Source organism: Canariomyces notabilis (genome assembly GCF_033297395.1).
Source record: "Canariomyces notabilis strain CBS 508.74 unplaced genomic scaffold N656scaffold_2, whole genome shotgun sequence".
Taxonomy (NCBI): Eukaryota; Fungi; Ascomycota; class Sordariomycetes; order Sordariales; family Chaetomiaceae; genus Canariomyces; species Canariomyces notabilis.
In genome coordinates this window covers 2,147,776-2,163,142 of record NW_027041824.1, presented here as the reverse complement: position 1 = coordinate 2,163,142, position 15,367 = coordinate 2,147,776, and the positions used below count along the sequence as shown (strand labels likewise).

Sequence of the window (15,367 nt, the reverse complement as noted above, 5' to 3'; positions counted from 1 at the left end):
ATCAGCAGATGGTGAATTGCCGACGGATGACCTGCTGCACTCTGATTGCTTGGAAATCATGGAATCGGCTGGTGCATCCTTCTCGTACCCGGACAATTGTGGCGCAATATGCGCTCTTCCATTGCCGTTCCATGATCAGGACGCTCGTTCTTGTCTCGTGGTACACGGCTTGAATTGGAGACTTTTACGGAGACATTCAACGATTTCTCTCAGAGGTTGGATTGCTCAACCTGGTTGAAAGATGTCGTGTTGCAGCATCAGCCGCATCAAAGCGCCAGTGTCCCGCCAATCCGAGCTTGGGTACTGTACCAGAATGGGAGTTTCGGTGACTTCCACCTTTGGTAGCCGGCACTGATTTACGAATATTTCGCTGCCGCAACCCGAACAATCACCAGTTACAAAGTGGCATCGCATCGTTAGTGAGAGGCCAATGTCAATTCCACAAGCTCGAATCCTAAAAACCCATGATTAGTCGGCAGAGCACGTCAACTCCCCAAGCCAGGTACCGGTATGTGTAATACTTGGCCATATCATGGTAATCGACTAATGTTTTGAATCGTACATAACCAACGATTGAGTATCGCTGTCCAACAGCGAGCTCACATGCGTTCATGAATCGCCCTGGCCGGATGCGATTACTCTGTCGGCGACGGGTAGTGTCCGCTAGTATTCGCCAAACGGCCCATTATCACCGAGTCCTTACCTCAAAATCGCGTATAGGTCATCAGCCAATCGCTTCCCATGTTGGCTGGATCCATGAGAGCGGGAAGGTGATGTGGATGGAGGCGTCGGTCGAGACAGAGTTGGGATATGCGATGCTCCGTGGTACCCTAACCGTTCCCTGCGTTGTCGATGGTATTGTGTCCATGCGTTATGCGAGCATCGCGATGCAGCCGTAAGCATCATAACGCAAGATGTGCCACAAGCGCCGAGTCTTTCCCGCCCCCACGCGCCGACCCTGCTCACTGGGGCGGTTGGTAGTTTAGAGGGCGTCTGTCAGGGAGTTAGCTGCAACTGTGGTTGGACACAACCAGTTCAAGGGGTATTTACTTGAAGAGCAAGATATGGGGCTCTGGCTCGTGGACCTCATAATGTTCCCAACCCAGACTCTGCGAATCAGGTTAGTTTCTGGGTCAAGAAAGGGCACGCCAGGAAACGATGCGCACCTGTGTAATTCCCATTCCTCGCCACTCTTCCTCCCATAAAAGCTTCAATGTACCCTTAGACTTGTCATGGTACTCAGCGGGAATGACTTTGAGCATGGCTTTGGGCAGCTGGACGTGGCGGTACTCAAATTCATTGTCGGAGTATCTACCGCAGGTCAGCGAAGGCTAGAAGGAGGATACCTGGCCGTCATGACGTAGCGTACCGCGTAGAATAATGTATCGAATCAATAAACTCATCGAGGCGTGCACGTTCGTCATCCGTCAGCGGCCTCGGAGTTGGGTTGCGGCGGCTAGTGTCGATGCCCATTTGCTCCGCATTCGCCATCTTCGCCGACCCCGGTGTAGGAAATTTGGACTTGCGCAGGTTTGCGTGGGACCAGAAGAAAACTATTTTTCTGGTGATCGGGAGATGGCCAGGATCCACGACGGAAAGACCAAGATCACGTCAAAACGAGCGCCCGAGCTCAGCTCGCGGAGTGTACGTGGGGTTTCTCAGGGAGTCGAAAACAGTCGCTGTTGAATTATGCGAAAACAAGGCGGATGGAGATACCGACACGCGATCACCTGGGTATTCGTAAAGTTGATCTTTCCCTCGATTGGGCGGTGTTGCGTAGAGAGCGATCGTGGGAGGCGTGTCTGGTGTAAAGTTGAGGCTGTGGAGAAGGAATTGGCGAGTGGGTGAAGGTAAACAAATCGGTTTCCGTTGATGGTTTTGACTTTGAGAGGGCCCTCCCGCGCTTGCCTAGCGCTAAAACTTTGTCCAGGTCTTGCCCCACCTCTGGCGCTAAAGGTGGGGGATTGAATCATAAAGTGGCCCGTGCATTGTGGCATACGTAATGCTTGTACCTGTATTGTACTGTACTGTATTGAATACATTACTTCGTGCACGTAACACAATAGTACGAATAATCTGAATAAAAATCTCAAACTTAACAAATGCGCTCAGTATCAAAACTCTATAGTATGCAGCATCAACTCTCCAGGGCCTCCCTTCCCAACATTCATACATCCATTCATCCATTCATCCATCTTCATTACAAGGTTCCCGCGAAAGGATTGCCAAACCCCTCGCCTTGGTGGACTGCCTGGGTACTGTGTAGGCTCCCTACGAGTCGTGTGCAGTTGAGCGAGAAATGTCCTCCCACTCCTTCAGCAGTTCCAAGGTGCTCTCGCACTTTTCTCTGATCACATCGACACAGTCAGGACCCAGGACCAATCTCACGGGCACATCTCTCCCCTTAGCCACGCCCTCCTTGGTCAGCACATCGACAATGACCTTTGCGCATTTCTCGACGTCGCCCGGCTGGTTGTTGTCGTATGCGCTCAGGGCCTCGCGGGTACGGGCCGCATCCGTGCCGCGATAGACGTCCAGCTGCCGTGCTGCCACTACGCGGTGATCTCCTTGGTTCAGAAACCCGGTGCGGGTGTAGCCCGGTTCAACACAGCAGACGCTGATGCCGAAGGGCTGCAGCTCCTGCGCCAGCCCTTCAGTCAAGCCGCTAACCGCCCATTTGGTGCTGCAGTCTGTTATGGCACGTCGTCAGCAACCCATTGTTCCGTTCCCATCCAAAATGGGCATACTCACAATGTGCCACAGCGGGGCCAGAGCGCCAGCTTCCCAAGCTCCCAAACGTCGCAAGAGCCGTCATCTGCCCTGGCGTCTTTGCCGCCTCACGGAGATGAGGCGTCGCCGCGCGCGCAATGTTGAAGGTGCCAAACACATTGGTGTTGTAGTGATCAAACACTTCCTTTTGGCTATTTCCCCCAGAGTCTTGTCAGCCCTGCTATCTCCAGCACCTACGGCCAACAGGAGGAAAGAAACAAACTTACCTAGCCTCCTCGATAGTCCCCTCAAGGATGTAGCCTGCGCAGTTGGCAACGTGCGTGATGCGGCCGTGGATGGCGCTGGCTTTGGCAAAGATGGCCGCAAGCGTCGCCTCGTCGCTCGTCACGTCGAGGTCCAGCACGGCTGCGCCAGCCTCCTTGAGGTCGCTGAGCTTGGCAGCCTGGCGGGCTGTCGCAATGACATGGTGACCCCGTGAAAGCGCCTCGCGTGCAATAGCATTGCCAAACCCGGAGGTGGCGCCGGTGATGAGCCAGACAGGGGTGGTCGTCATGGTGAGTTGATTTCAAAAGTGAAGAGTCGGGAACTGTTGCTTGGTGATTCGAAAAACGTTATGTTAAATTTGAAGATTTAGAACTGCTGCTTGGTGATTGGAATATCTTGGTGTGTCCTGGGCTGGACTTGAGATCGAGATGGGAGCATGGCGTTGGGTTTAAATGCTTTCCCTCGCTGCGGAACGACATCGAATTAACACGCCCGATGGCACGCTTTCCCCGGCCTCTGTAGGCCCGGTGATAAGCCCGCTCTCAATGTCTACACGGAGCATACGATGAATGCTGGGTTGACATGTCTAGTGCATGACAACCAGCAGTCGTTTGTCGGTGGTTTTGGACGTAGCCAAGGGCCTAACTCCTGCCAAGACGAGGGGCTCACTCAGCAGCCATCGGCGATAGCTGAACGGGTAGAATACACCGATCGGCTGTAGCAAGAAGAAGACGGGATTGGTGGGCTATAGTAGTATGATGGACGTCAACAACGAGCATATAATTCTTGGCTTTGGTCTCTGAGAGCGCCTAAATGCGAGCGGAAAGTCCGAGGATTAAGTACCTTCTTGTCTAGCAGAAGATGATGGATTGCAATGGTAGGCAACGCCCAGGCGGACATTGAAATTGCCACAGAACCTACACATATCGAGATCAAGAAATGTCTATGGGCTGGATCAGCCATGTATCGAACTCAGGCGAATTTCGGTACGCAGTACCATGATTATGTAGTCTCTCATATCCTCAAGACCAGAATATACCTTATGTACGATGTGTATTGTACGAGAATTCCACATAAGACAACGCAACGATGGCCCTGATCCCCGATCCCAGCGATTTGCCTCACCAAGGAGCACCGGACATTATGCGTGATTACCCAAATTTATCATTACTTTAAGAGTCATGTCTTCGTGATCGGGGAGGAAGATATTTTGTGAACGGGGCGTGATTAGAGGCGTCATGTGAAGAGAAACTCTTTCAAGACCGGAGAGCCAGAGAATTCGGGGTTGAGCAGGATACAGCTTTTCAAAGATTAGTTCTCATCCTGCTTGCCACCCTAGCATGAAGGTCAATGCGACTCACTTCAGGAAATACTGCAGGCCTGCCCTCCTCTTCTCGAGGAACTTGGACCGGAAGCGGTTGATCAAGCTCTTGGGCGGCAGCGCCGGCACAGCCGCCTCAAAGTTGGGGAATGTCTGGACGAGTCGCCGTCGGAGGTCGTCGAACTCGGAGTAGCGCTTGCGAATGTTCATGTAGGAGCCCTATTAAGAAAATAAGAAGGAACAAAGACCCTGTTAACTTCCGCTTCCCTTCCTCTTCATTTATTTCGAAAACGGAGGGGCCGTAGCTTACATTGAAAGTCTCGACCCTAATAATCCAGACCACAAACGCCCCCAGGTTTGTCGTGCCGCCGTTGACCAGCACATAATCCGTCACCTGCACGCTCCGTGCCCAGCACGCCCGGTTGCGGTCGCGCCCGTAGACCTCGCTACTGTTGCTGCGCCGGTAGCCGTCCCCCGCGTCGCCATTCTCGTCCTCGTCGGCCTCGTTGTCTTGCAGCGTGATGGCCCCCGGCGGAAGCACCGAGTCGGCCGAGGCGTTGGAGACGGCGCGCGCGTGGCCAGGGGTGTGTGGCCGTAGGTTGCTTTCCGGCGGTCGGGATGACGCAGGCTTGTTATGGGTCCAGTAGGGAGGAGACGAGACGCTCGGGGAAGTCATTTGCTCCGAGACGGGCTCTGAAACCCGAGACGACGAGCTGTCATTATCTTCGTCGTCTGAGAAGAACGCGGGGCGTTCGGGTTCCTGCTGTGTTGCGCCATTTGGTTTTCTGGGGCTGCGGATGCTTGGCTCGGCAGCGCTGGGTTCACCGTCCACGCAATTGCGCGGGTTGACGGTAATAGCTGGCGGTTGGAGTCGTTGCGCCCGGGGCTGTGGTTGGAGTGCTTGGTCGACTTCCGACGCCATTCAAGCCATTGGAAACAGGCAACTATTCCACAGAGCGATTGGCCACAAGGAGGATGGGCTTAGGGAGTGGCGCGCACAGAGCAGCGGCCGTTGCGAGGGCGGCAACCCTTTTCGATGCAGGTCAGATATCGCGATTCGAAGAGTGACAGAAAAGAGCTCGGAATTTGTACGCAGGCGGCAGGGTAGGAGCTGCCGCGGTCACGATAATCTGCTCAAACTCAGGAAACTCAGGTTGTAAAGCTCAGAGAGAATTGCGTACGCGCAGTCGTTGAGTCTGGCCGTTGTTGGGGAGTACTCCAGCAGTGGGACGTGCAAAGAAACTGCCCAGATTTCTATGAGCGGCAGTTCCAGGGATGGCATCGTCATCGCGGCCGCGGTCCCGCTAATCAATCCATGTCACCCCCACATCTGCGATGTAAGCGCTTAGGGTTGGGGTTAGAATAAGGTGCAATACAAGTGTCAGTACCCTTCAATAGCGGGCTTGAAAGCTCTGAGTCCCTGACACTTTTGCTCTCAGAGTTCAGGAACCTGTTTATGTCCTGCAAGCCACTAGATTGGAGGAGCATGCGAAGGGTTGACCTGCAAATAAACCATTGGTCTGGCTCGAGGCGGATCTTGCAGTGTGCCGGTTACTTGACCACCCCCTTATTTTCGTTTCCTTTCATTCGCGTGTTTTGTATTTACCTTGGCCGATCAAGTCAGAAAGAGCCCCCTATAGCTCCTCCTTCTCACCAGTCCTGCTGCCGTCTTCCCATGCCCCCTGCCTGACCTCAGGAAGATAGCCCTCCAAGTCCATCCACTCAGCCACAAACGCCGTCATGATGCTGGCCCAATCCCTGATGGTTGGCACATCCAGATGTGCCCCATCGTCATCCATGGTGTGCCATACCGGCGGAAACGGCGTGGGAATGATATGCAGCACATCCACCCCGCGCTGCATGAATGGGACGTGGTCGTCCTGGACGTACCCCCTAAAGACCTGTGACGCGTCATTCCCGCTCTCTGCCAGAAAGGCCGTCTTCGGCCTTGTCCAGAGCGCGCCCAGCTTCCTTAGCCTCTCCTCGATCTTTGCCAGGTTCTTATATGCCCAGTGCGTCTTGGGGAAGTATGAGGGAATGTTTGGCTCGGGCGCTCCTAGCAAGTCCAGCAGCACAAATAGACTGATGGCTTCCAGAGGCGTCGAAAATGCGCTCCCAGCTTCGTACCGCGTATCTTGCCACGCCTCGGCCAGCGCCCTGCCAAGTCACCCGTCAGGATCCCCTTCAGCCAAGCAATTCCCACCTCCAACCCCCAGCATCGCACCGATAGGTAGTAAGCAGATAGGCAGGGGACTCACCTCGCGCCGTACAGACTATCCGTCTCGCTCCACTCCACCCATGCCTCCTCCCCATCCAGGAACAGCACCTGCACCCCCTTTTCCTCTTCCATCCCATCCCCTTCCCCGTTCGCCTCCCACCGCCGAGTCAGCCCCGCATCCACACCCTTCAGCACAGCCATCAGGACCGCGCAGGGCACCGCGCTGTCCACGGCGCCGACGAAGCCCTCGGGCCGGTACAGGCTGTCGTAGTGCGCGGCCAGCGTCAGTCTTGCCACGTTGCCTCCCCCTCCTCTCCCTGCCGGGCCCTTTCCCTCCCCGCTTTCAGCAGCAGCAAGCCATGGCGGATCCCGCCTCAGAATGAGATTTGCAAACGGCACCTGCCGGTCGCCTGTCGCTGGGGTGGTCGAGGTGAAATTGTGCCATTCGAGGGTCCAGCTCGGGTGTAAGTTGTTCCGGACGAAGGATATGAAATGGTGCTGGACCGAGGCGTGACCCGGCGTCCCCGGAACGCGGGGGACGAGGATTGGGGAGAGGAGGGTGCCGTGTTTCGGGTCAAAATCCGGGTCTGGGGAAGAGATGGAGACAGAGGAAGGGAGGTGGTGGAGGAGGGAGCGGTCGGATAGCGGGGTGTAAGCCAGGGCTCTTGAGCCGATAAACAAAAGGGGGAGGTGCGGTCTCATTATGGGCAAACGTTGGGGGGCTTAATATTGTAAAGCGGCGCAAATTCCGGAGTCATCCTTCGGCAGCCGATGTTGTTGTCTTTCCAATCATCATAACTAGAGTGCTTTCCAATGTTGTTCCATGGTCGCTAGGTAGTCGTGAACATGTAAATGGGAGTTGATTAAGCGCAACGTAGCCAGTTCCAGTGCCATTGTAAGTAGGGAGTTTGATCAGTGCGGGAGTTTGATCGGACCCCACATTCGCCAGCTGGCCAATCCTTGGCGATGAATTCAGATTGGTCCAATCAGGAATTTGATCAACTCCCGAACTGATCAAACCCCCTACTTACAATGGTAGTGGGGTTTATTGGTTGCTCTTGGTGCATAAGGTTGCTTTTCTGGGGTCCGGGGTTGTAGAGGCGCCAATGCAAGGCACAAGGCCCCTGCGTTGAAGGTTAGTTTTGGCTGCTCAACCACGGCTCACCCTCAACCACACCATGCTTTTCAAAGCCCACGCAGGTACCTATAACCGCACAATATGTACATACATTATCAAGTATGGAAGCTTTCAATGCTCACCTGTAACACGACCGCAGTCAAATGAATGCCTAGTACCTACGTATAATACCTTGGTGATATGCCGAGAGTTCGATCATCAAGAACGGGTATCAAATGATGCTGAGACTGAGATCAAAGTCAAGACTCAAGAATCGAGTGGAAAGAGTGTAAGGGTACTTTGAGGAGCAAAGCAGGCTTTCCTCAAATTGTTTTAGCTAAAAGCAGCTGGGTACCTACCTTAGTCTTCCTACAATTGCAAGTCATCAAGTTCAGGGACTTCGGGAAACCAAGGATGACACGGCCGTAGTATCTACCAAAACCTCTTGCGTCTCTCAAGCTCGTCTCAGATAACCAATCAGATCCCTCTATATAACCTTCTCTGGACCTATGGAGCTCTATACCCAAGCAAACATGCAACTGATTATCACAGTCAACGGCCAGATAGACATTATCAAGACCCTACAAGAACGCCGTGCTATGATATGATGCCTATGCCAATGCCAATGCCAATGCCACCGAAGGCGATTGAACAACTCGAGACAAAAATGAAGACAAAAATAAAAGGAGCTCAGGGCTCAAGAGTTGCCTCAGGAGCCGCCTCTTGGTAGCAACCAATACCTAATGCTTCCCTCTCCGCCACCCGGAACCTCTTCGTAACCGTTGAAAAACCGCCCACAGTCGTTCCACACTCCGTCATTCGTTCACTCCAGCTTCTTCCCATTCGCCATCCCGTTCGCCACAATCTTCGCAACCTTGGCATTCTCCATCTGCTTCTCGTACGGGATGGTCAGGCAGTTGATGCCCAAATAGTTGCAGATGCTCGTCGTGACAAGGTACGCCCAGCGGAAGTAGGCGACTGCTGCGAAGACCAGGTAGCCGAGCAGGTACGCGTGTTCCGTGCCGGCCGACACAGCGGGCAAGCCGAACCTGGGCAGGTTGCCGAGCACAGCGCCGCCAACCAGCGGCCACAGCATGACGGTCCAGTATGGGAAGGGCTGCCTCGTCAGGTGCGCTAGAATCATCTTGGTGGTCATGCGGCCAAAGACGAAACTCATGATGATGCAAAACAGTACCAAGTGATTCTCAGACCGGATCGTCGAGTACGGGCTGTACAGCCACATGCCAATGCTGAGCGTGTACACGACCATCGGCGTCCACTCCAGGAATACCGGCGCTACTGGCTGGCCGCGGGCACGACGGGCCTTGACGACGTGGTGAATACAAAACGGAATGTGGGTGAGGAGAAGGGAGGTGACGAGGACGGTCACCCAAAGGTCGCGAATCGAGAGCTCGGCCAGTGTATCGTCCGTCAGGCCGAGGTTGCGGAGGAAGTAGATGCGGTCGCCTATCAACTTCACCAGCGGCTCCGTCCAGACACCCGGGCCATAGTAGCCGCTAATGATCATGAAGGTGCAAGCTAGCAGGATGCCTTCCGTCGGGCCATTGATCACGCCGAGGTAGAGCGTATGCGTGTGGTACGTCTCCCATGTGGAGAAGAACATGGCAATGCAGGGACACAGCGCCGTGAACACACCAGACTTGGAGGTGCCAAGACCCATGGCGGCCGTCTCCAGTAAGCTGGCCAGCGTGCAGTTGAGGCTGTCAATGCCGTGGTCGAACAACTCGCCCAGTCCGCTCGACGTTCCGGTACGCCGCGCTTGCTTGCCGTCGACATTGTCAAATGTCTGGTACATGAAGAGTCCGAAGGCGAAGCTGTAGTATACCCACGGTGGCGCCTAACACGCACAGAACAGACAACACATCGTCAGCTTGAGCGCCTGGAGTATTTGTGAGTATCGAGCCAGGAAACGTACCGGTCCTTCAAGATCCGGCATCATAACCACCAGTAGGCCAACGTTGAACAGAATGCACATGAACCCTAGAAGGGTCACCATGTTTGGCGCTAACCATAGTGGTAACAGCTCTACGAAGGCATTCCACTGTATCTCAAGCTCAGCTGCGTCCCCTACATATCCTCGGCTCATGGTGCTCCGGGGCAGAGAAGGACGGGCTCGCATACATATGGTCTTAGGATGTAGTGGGATATTGGTGACTTGTCGACTGCTGAGTACTTATATGATTTGAGGTGGATGAGCGCATCGTCCGAGACACACTCGGCAGCGGCTCGCTCTAAAGCGTGCGAGCGCACCCCGAAGTCAGTATGGGTTCTTTAAGCCAGGAACTGTATTGTGGCAGGGGAATGTGAATCTAGACAGATATCGGGGGAAAGATGGGGCGTATGCGCACTGCTATTGTTGGGAGCCATATGTATTATCGCTCAGTCTAGGAAAGAAGAATAACGCCGATTTTAACCCGCAGTGATGTACGGACCCGGGAAAAGAAAAAAGAAGAAGGTAAGAAAAGGAGGGTTTGGAAAGCGGATCGGGCCGCTTGGGGAAAAGTGGCAATGGAGGTCAAGAAAATTGCCGGCGTGGTCGGATGCCCACCAGCGCCAGCAAGCGAGGAGACGTCAGCGGTATGGGACTGTCGCTATTTTACTGACGATTTGTGTCCTGCAGGTCCCGGTTCCACACGTACAACTTGAGCCGAGCTGGGATTGCGAAAACATCCATAGTCCCAGCAACAGAGGTGTGCGGCCCCTCTCGATTCTCAGTTGTGAAAGGGGCGGTTAATTGAATCAAGAAATCTCAACAGATGGTTGGTTTTTGGAGGGGTTGAAGCCCCACTGGGCTACGAGCTGACACGTGAAAGTGCGATGGCGGTCAGGCTCCCGTCTGATTCGGGTTGAGTGCGCCGGCCGCTTCTCGCTTCTGCTTCTCTGGTAAACATCTTAGCCACCTAAGGTAGTTATGTATGTTGTTCCAGGGTTGCCACCACCAACTCATCAACCTTGATGGTTTGCTAACAAGACATGTTGGCGATGCAACAGTCCCATGGCCTTGGGAACCGGCAGCGCCGGGTCAGGAACCCCAATGCCCTGAAGGACAGGGCCACAACGGATGATTGGGTGGCAAGAACAGGAACCGCATGTGACAAGACGGAAGCGGTCAGGAAATCGGATGAAAGAGCCTGGCAGGTAATTGATGAGAGCAACAGCTTCCACATCCTTGCCTCTTGTCAATTGACTAACTTGCCTGCCCGGGTTGGGCAGCACGCTGAGGGTACAAGATCCCATTCCATGCGACCAGTCAGTGCAATCCCAAACTCCCATTCCGCTGGTGGCAGCAATCAGAAATACCGAGTCGAACACTTAGACATTAAAATATACCCGTAATTAACGCTGCTCCCCGATTGCCGTTGGCTGCCAACAAGACAATGCCATCCCAACTCGGTTTCACAATGCAGAGGCCAAACAGCCGACGGTAACGAAAACAAGCTCGCTTTGCATGCGAGCGTCCGACCAAACCGGTGTCCTCCTCAAATCGGTTCAATTAACCGAACGTCGTCGATCCTGGTTGTTTGGAGGTAAATTATATCAAGAGAGCGAACCCGGCAAACATGCCAGCGGCAACAACCGCAAGACCATACGAGCTCCCGAATCGTAACGCTCCAGCAGCGTTTTGACCTGCGTTGTTGCCCGACGACGAACTTCCAGAATCTCCCGCAAAGCCATCGAAAACTGAGTTGCTGCTCGAGGAAGTCGGCGCCGCTGTCGAAGATGCGGCTGAGGTGCTTGTCGTGTTGACACGGGTCGGATTCTGGGCACCGCAAGGGTGATCCTCACGGCAGTCCGCCGCGCACAGGTTGTCCGTACCACAACCGGTTACGCACTGGTTTCCCCACTCTATGCACGTGTGGTAAGGGATGGTCAGCGTATACTCGCTGATGTTGGGCTGCTTATTGTCACTGCAGACGCAGCCGTAGGTCAGGTGCTCCTAGAGTTTCCAAATCGTCAGCGACGTCCCGTGCGGTAAAGGAACCAGACACGCAACTTACCGGGTCGCAGTCATTGACGATCGGCTGCCCAGTCGTGGTCTGGAGGCAGATTTTGGGGCAGCTACTCTTCTGATCGTTGCACCAAGAGACTACGTCGTCTTGTCAGTCCTTGTTCAGCCCGATATGATTGGTGTCGAACATACTCCTCGTAGACAGAGGCACTGAATCGGGATTGATAACATAATCGGCCGTTACAGCAATAACACTGGCAAGAGCCAGCAATGTTGATCGGAACGAGACCATTGTGAGCGAGGGTGGAACAGGCTGTAACTGCCTCGGAGACGGTACTGAGGATATTAAGATGCCAGCTGCCGGTGATGTATTAGCAAACCGATACCGCGCGCGACATTGTCGCAGTGATGTGTTGCCTAGCAGCGGCAGGGCAACAATAGAGACGTACATAATACACTTCCAGCGTCAGGCGAGATATCAGCTCTCAGATAATGTCGACTAGAACGACGCGTCGCACAGAGTTAAGAAGCAAAGAAAGAGAATGAAGGCTAAGAAGTAGAAATCCCGAGCGACCAACGTGCTCCTAGCGAGTGACAAGCACGCAGCTCTTGAGGAATCCAAGACGACCGGGTTGAGATATAGGAGGAAAAACGGAACGGGGAAGATAAAAGGACTTCCAGGAGCCCCAGGTCGCTCGTGGCCGCCATGGCCGCTTCCGAGATCAAAAGATGCACCAGATTGGTTAGCCTGGCAGCTCAATAAGCAAGAAGCTTCTCTGATAGGCTCCGCTTGACTCCACAGGTCTGCGTTCCCCGCCGCAGCAGGGGTGGTGCAGCTCGGAGAACTTCTCCCCCTGTCTAGGATGCGAGCTCCAATTGAACTGCCTCATCAAGACAATTGAAGAAAGAGCGTGGCCGGAAGGCGGCGTTTGCGGCACGGGAGCTGGCGATCTTCACGCTCGGTGCACTAGCGGAGTGTAGCAATTCGGGCGATGATGCAAGACACAGCTAGATCGCCCATCGTTGACAACGGTAACGGAGACAAAAGCGCTTCTCAGAGGCATTCGAGAACGATCCGTTCTCTTCCCTCACCTCACCGGGGTTCCACTAACTTTGCTCAGACAAGCTATATGACACCTTTGTCCAATGCCATACACTTAGGGTTCATCTGAATATCTGACTTATTCAGCATAACTACGGTACATTGTCCGTTGCCTAACGCGGCCGTTTTCGTACTTCCTGCGCAACACATACCCGAGCACACACATCTATGCCTCTTAAAGGTCCGGCATGGAGGCTGGGAAATGCATGCTGCGCCAGAAGCAACCCGAGTCTCGGATATAAGCAACTTGACAGAGAGGCCTGCATTCCTACCTTCGTGTCCACCTGACATTCGTGGCATGATAAAGCTAGAACCTGGAAGAATGTAGTGTTCATACGGAGTAGCATTCCGAGTTCGTTTGCTACGACCTGCCGCTCTGAAGCATCGAGCGGCGTTTCAACATATTTTTGCCCTACCGGCACGACGACTTATACGAGAAACCCCGCCACCTCATCGAGGATTCATTCAAGTTCTTGACACCACCCGCCTACCACCCGACTCGTGTCTCTCGCAAGAAGCCTATGCTTTGCCATCTGGTTTCCGGTGCGTTCGATGCTTCGTAGGCAACCGACCACTAGTATCGATGATGGTTGGCAAGCTGATTGCGTATACCATGCCGGAGGTCCGGCCGATTTGTTAACGCACCAAGCCCAGATATGTCGTGTACGAAGTTGATGGAACTTGGACGTTGCACCACAGCAGCCCCCGCATCAGTGCGGATCCTCTCCGCGAATGGGGCGAACTGTGGGAGCCGTTGAAACGAGGTCTCACTTTTTGTTTTGCTAAAGTCATGAGCAAGCCGATGCTTCCTCATGGAGAGAAACACCAAGTTTGTTTCATCACCGGTCACAAGTATGAGGGGCAGACATCACTCAATCCTGGAGAATAGTGTGCCGGGACAGCTTTTGGTACCGCGCCCGCGGATAAATAAGGTAGGTACCTAGATAACGCCCGGGCTGATGACTGGATAAGCTTCGTTGGAAACTATCCAACCCCGACTGGAGATTTGGGAAGCCGGCACTTGAAAGCTGACTGAGTCTCGAAAGTTACCCCACTGACAGCATGGTGAAGCTCTTCTGAGCCTAACGGCCGGGTTGAGTTGACACAGGCTGGCTGGTTGTGTTCTATATTTCAACTAGGTTGCTGGCACCCAACTGAGCACCTTGACTCAAAGCAGTACCTGGCAGAGAAAGTAGTTAGGAGCTCACATCGCGAATCAAAGCGACCTCATTCATAGCATGGTCATAGTAAGAACATTGGACCTCAGCGAGCCCCTCAATAGTATCTGTTCTGAGTGAGATGGAAACAGCTCTCAGATGACTTACACTACCGATCACCTCAGCCTCAACCTTAATTTCCGTGCTGTGGGGAGGGTGTTGAGATGCACGGCCCACATGCTCAACAGCAGAGGACGGTGGGGTCGGGAATCTTGGCACCCTGCGTCCGTGCGTCAGCTTACGAGCTGAACAAGTGTTCACTAGGAGCGCATCAGCCTCGACTTTCCAGCAGCTGCTTCTCAGAACGGCCAACCAGACTAGCGACAACAAAAAAGATGCGGCCTCCACAATTGTTCGCCCCGGCGCTTCTCCTCCTTGCTGCAAGCTTTGCGCATGCCGCATGGGACTTTGACGATGGAAGCATCTCGGTTGTTGCCAAGCAGTCGGGCGACAGCATCAAGGAGAAGCAAGTAGCATTGTGCTGTTCTGATCCCCCCCTTGTTTTGAAAGACCAACAATGCTAACAGGCCCTGACTTACCCCAGGCTGAACCCAAAGGCGCCTCTTTCGAAACCCGTCTCTCTCGGCAGCACATCTACGCTCAAGTTGAGTCTTACGGCGAAGGACAATGGCAAGGGGAAACGGCCTCACCAGGCTTTCCTGGTCCTCCAAGAGCAGGAGTCAGGGTTAAAGGCGCCTTTCCCTCTAACAGTCAAGGAGAATGGCAAGGCAGCCGCTCAGATTGTAAGCGAATTGTGAGGGCAACGTTGACTACGAGTACTGACACGCGGCTGTAGTCCCAAAAGGACATTCCGATCCAGCTGCTCAATGCCGCTAAACCATTAAAGGCCTCTATCGTGCTGGCTTCTTTTGGATCCTCTGAAGGGTTTAACGCGCCTGTCTTCAACGTAAAGATTGAGGCCGACCCGGCAGTCCCGCTCTCCGCCTACGAGCGGCCCCTCCGATATGGCAAGAAGCCCGAGATACATCACATCTTCCGCCCTGACCCGAAGAGCCCGCCCAAGGTAGTCTCGCTTTTCTTTGCGCTGGCCGTGGTGGCTACACTGCCTGCGCTGTTCATTGGCGTAAGTTATCCCCTACGAACTTGCTGTCTCTTGTCCTGCTGACGTTTCGCACACAGTGGATCTTCCTGGGAGCCAACCTCAACCACCTGTCCAAGGCAATTGGCGCCGCACCTCTGTCGCATGCGACTTTCTTTGGCTCTATCGTGGCCATGGAATTCGTCTTCTTCATGTACTACACCAGCTGGAACCTGTTCCAGACTTTGCCTGTCATTGGCGCGGTCGCAGTGATAACGCTGCTGAGTGGTACAAAGGCCTTGGGTGAGGTGCAGAGGAGAAGGCTCGCCGGAGAACGCTGAGCGGCAGCTGGCCTGCATATTGGCGTTGATGACCCGGCATGCCAGGCC

General features: G+C 54.1%; 7 protein-coding genes across 7 annotated transcripts; 1 reads left to right on the top strand and 6 right to left on the bottom strand.

Moving 5' to 3' along the window:
* Window positions 1–593: 593 nt before the first annotated feature.
* On the bottom strand, window positions 594–1,943 carry N656DRAFT_775072 (CKS-domain-containing protein). The gene is made up of 4 exons (XM_064814388.1): window positions 1,370–1,943; window positions 1,167–1,311; window positions 1,051–1,109; window positions 594–993 (listed from the first exon to the last, which is right to left on the bottom strand). The coding sequence occupies exons 1-4, from the start codon at window positions 1,489–1,491 to the stop codon at window positions 963–965; spliced, it is 357 nt and encodes a 118-aa protein (XP_064674302.1). The 5' UTR covers window positions 1,492–1,943; the 3' UTR covers window positions 594–962.
* A 328-nt stretch (window positions 1,944–2,271) lies between these two features.
* On the bottom strand, window positions 2,272–3,283 carry N656DRAFT_700850 (NAD(P)-binding protein; the record flags this gene model as incomplete). The annotated part of the gene is made up of 3 exons (XM_064810898.1): window positions 2,272–2,690; window positions 2,752–2,921; window positions 2,997–3,283. 3 exons carry the CDS (start codon window positions 3,281–3,283, stop codon window positions 2,272–2,274), a joined length of 876 nt encoding a protein of 291 aa, XP_064674301.1.
* A 947-nt stretch (window positions 3,284–4,230) lies between these two features.
* Window positions 4,231–4,889, bottom strand: N656DRAFT_682370 (Phox-like protein; the record flags this gene model as incomplete). The annotated part of the gene is made up of 3 exons (XM_064810577.1): window positions 4,231–4,294; window positions 4,356–4,534; window positions 4,626–4,889. Coding segments are annotated over 3 exons (507 nt in total), but the record flags the coding sequence as incomplete, so codon positions are not given.
* An 817-nt stretch (window positions 4,890–5,706) lies between these two features.
* Window positions 5,707–7,463, bottom strand: N656DRAFT_775070 (uncharacterized protein). The gene is made up of 2 exons (XM_064814387.1): window positions 6,574–7,463; window positions 5,707–6,472 (listed from the first exon to the last, which is right to left on the bottom strand). The coding sequence occupies exons 1-2, from the start codon at window positions 7,233–7,235 to the stop codon at window positions 5,950–5,952; spliced, it is 1,185 nt and encodes a 394-aa protein (XP_064674299.1). The 5' UTR covers window positions 7,236–7,463; the 3' UTR covers window positions 5,707–5,949.
* A 597-nt stretch (window positions 7,464–8,060) lies between these two features.
* On the bottom strand, window positions 8,061–10,420 carry N656DRAFT_775069 (Choline/ethanolaminephosphotransferase). Its single transcript, XM_064814386.1, has 4 exons — window positions 10,020–10,420; window positions 9,793–9,902; window positions 9,587–9,712; window positions 8,061–9,508 (listed from the first exon to the last, which is right to left on the bottom strand). Exons 1-4 carry the CDS (start codon window positions 10,036–10,038, stop codon window positions 8,474–8,476), a joined length of 1,290 nt encoding a protein of 429 aa, XP_064674298.1. The 5' UTR covers window positions 10,039–10,420; the 3' UTR covers window positions 8,061–8,473.
* Window positions 10,421–10,744: 324 nt separating this feature from the next.
* Window positions 10,745–12,221, bottom strand: N656DRAFT_775065 (uncharacterized protein). Its single transcript, XM_064814385.1, has 4 exons — window positions 12,070–12,221; window positions 11,813–11,977; window positions 11,670–11,758; window positions 10,745–11,608 (listed from the first exon to the last, which is right to left on the bottom strand). The coding sequence occupies exons 2-4, from the start codon at window positions 11,910–11,912 to the stop codon at window positions 11,204–11,206; spliced, it is 594 nt and encodes a 197-aa protein (XP_064674297.1). The 5' UTR covers window positions 11,913–11,977; window positions 12,070–12,221; the 3' UTR covers window positions 10,745–11,203.
* Window positions 12,222–14,274: 2,053 nt separating this feature from the next.
* On the top strand, window positions 14,275–15,319 carry N656DRAFT_702239 (uncharacterized protein; the record flags this gene model as incomplete). Its single annotated transcript, XM_064811004.1, has 4 exons — window positions 14,275–14,417; window positions 14,484–14,682; window positions 14,736–15,023; window positions 15,080–15,319. 4 exons carry the CDS (start codon window positions 14,275–14,277, stop codon window positions 15,317–15,319), a joined length of 870 nt encoding a protein of 289 aa, XP_064674296.1.
* Window positions 15,320–15,367: the final 48 nt, after the last annotated feature.

Bases quoted from the DNA above. Each gene is read 5' to 3' on its own strand.
- N656DRAFT_775072 (XM_064814388.1), bottom strand. From the start codon at position 1,491: ATGGCGAATGCGGAGCAAATGGGCATCGACACTAGCCGCCGCAACCCA. The intron at 1,110-1,166 runs GTGCGCATCGTT...CCTGATTCGCAG, and splicing joins GAGGAATGGGAATTACACAG to AGTCTGGGTTGGGAACATTA. The intron at 994-1,050 runs GTAAATACCCCT...ACTCCCTGACAG, and splicing joins CCCCATATCTTGCTCTTCAA to ACGCCCTCTAAACTACCAAC.
- N656DRAFT_775070 (XM_064814387.1), bottom strand. From the start codon at position 7,235: ATGAGACCGCACCTCCCCCTTTTGTTTATCGGCTCAAGAGCCCTGGCT. The intron at 6,473-6,573 runs GTGAGTCCCCTG...GTGACTTGGCAG, and splicing joins GATAGTCTGTACGGCGCGAG to GGCGCTGGCCGAGGCGTGGC.
- N656DRAFT_775069 (XM_064814386.1), bottom strand. The intron at 9,713-9,792 runs GTATGCGAGCCC...CTTGAGATACAG, and splicing joins ACTACATCCTAAGACCATAT to TGGAATGCCTTCGTAGAGCT. The intron at 9,509-9,586 runs GTACGTTTCCTG...TGTGCGTGTTAG, and splicing joins TGCCGGATCTTGAAGGACCG to GCGCCACCGTGGGTATACTA.
- N656DRAFT_775065 (XM_064814385.1), bottom strand. From the start codon at position 11,912: ATGGTCTCGTTCCGATCAACATTGCTGGCTCTTGCCAGTGTTATTGCT. The intron at 11,759-11,812 runs GTATGTTCGACA...AAGACGACGTAG, and splicing joins AGTGCCTCTGTCTACGAGGA to TCTCTTGGTGCAACGATCAG. The intron at 11,609-11,669 runs GTAAGTTGCGTG...TGGAAACTCTAG, and splicing joins TCGTCAATGACTGCGACCCG to GAGCACCTGACCTACGGCTG.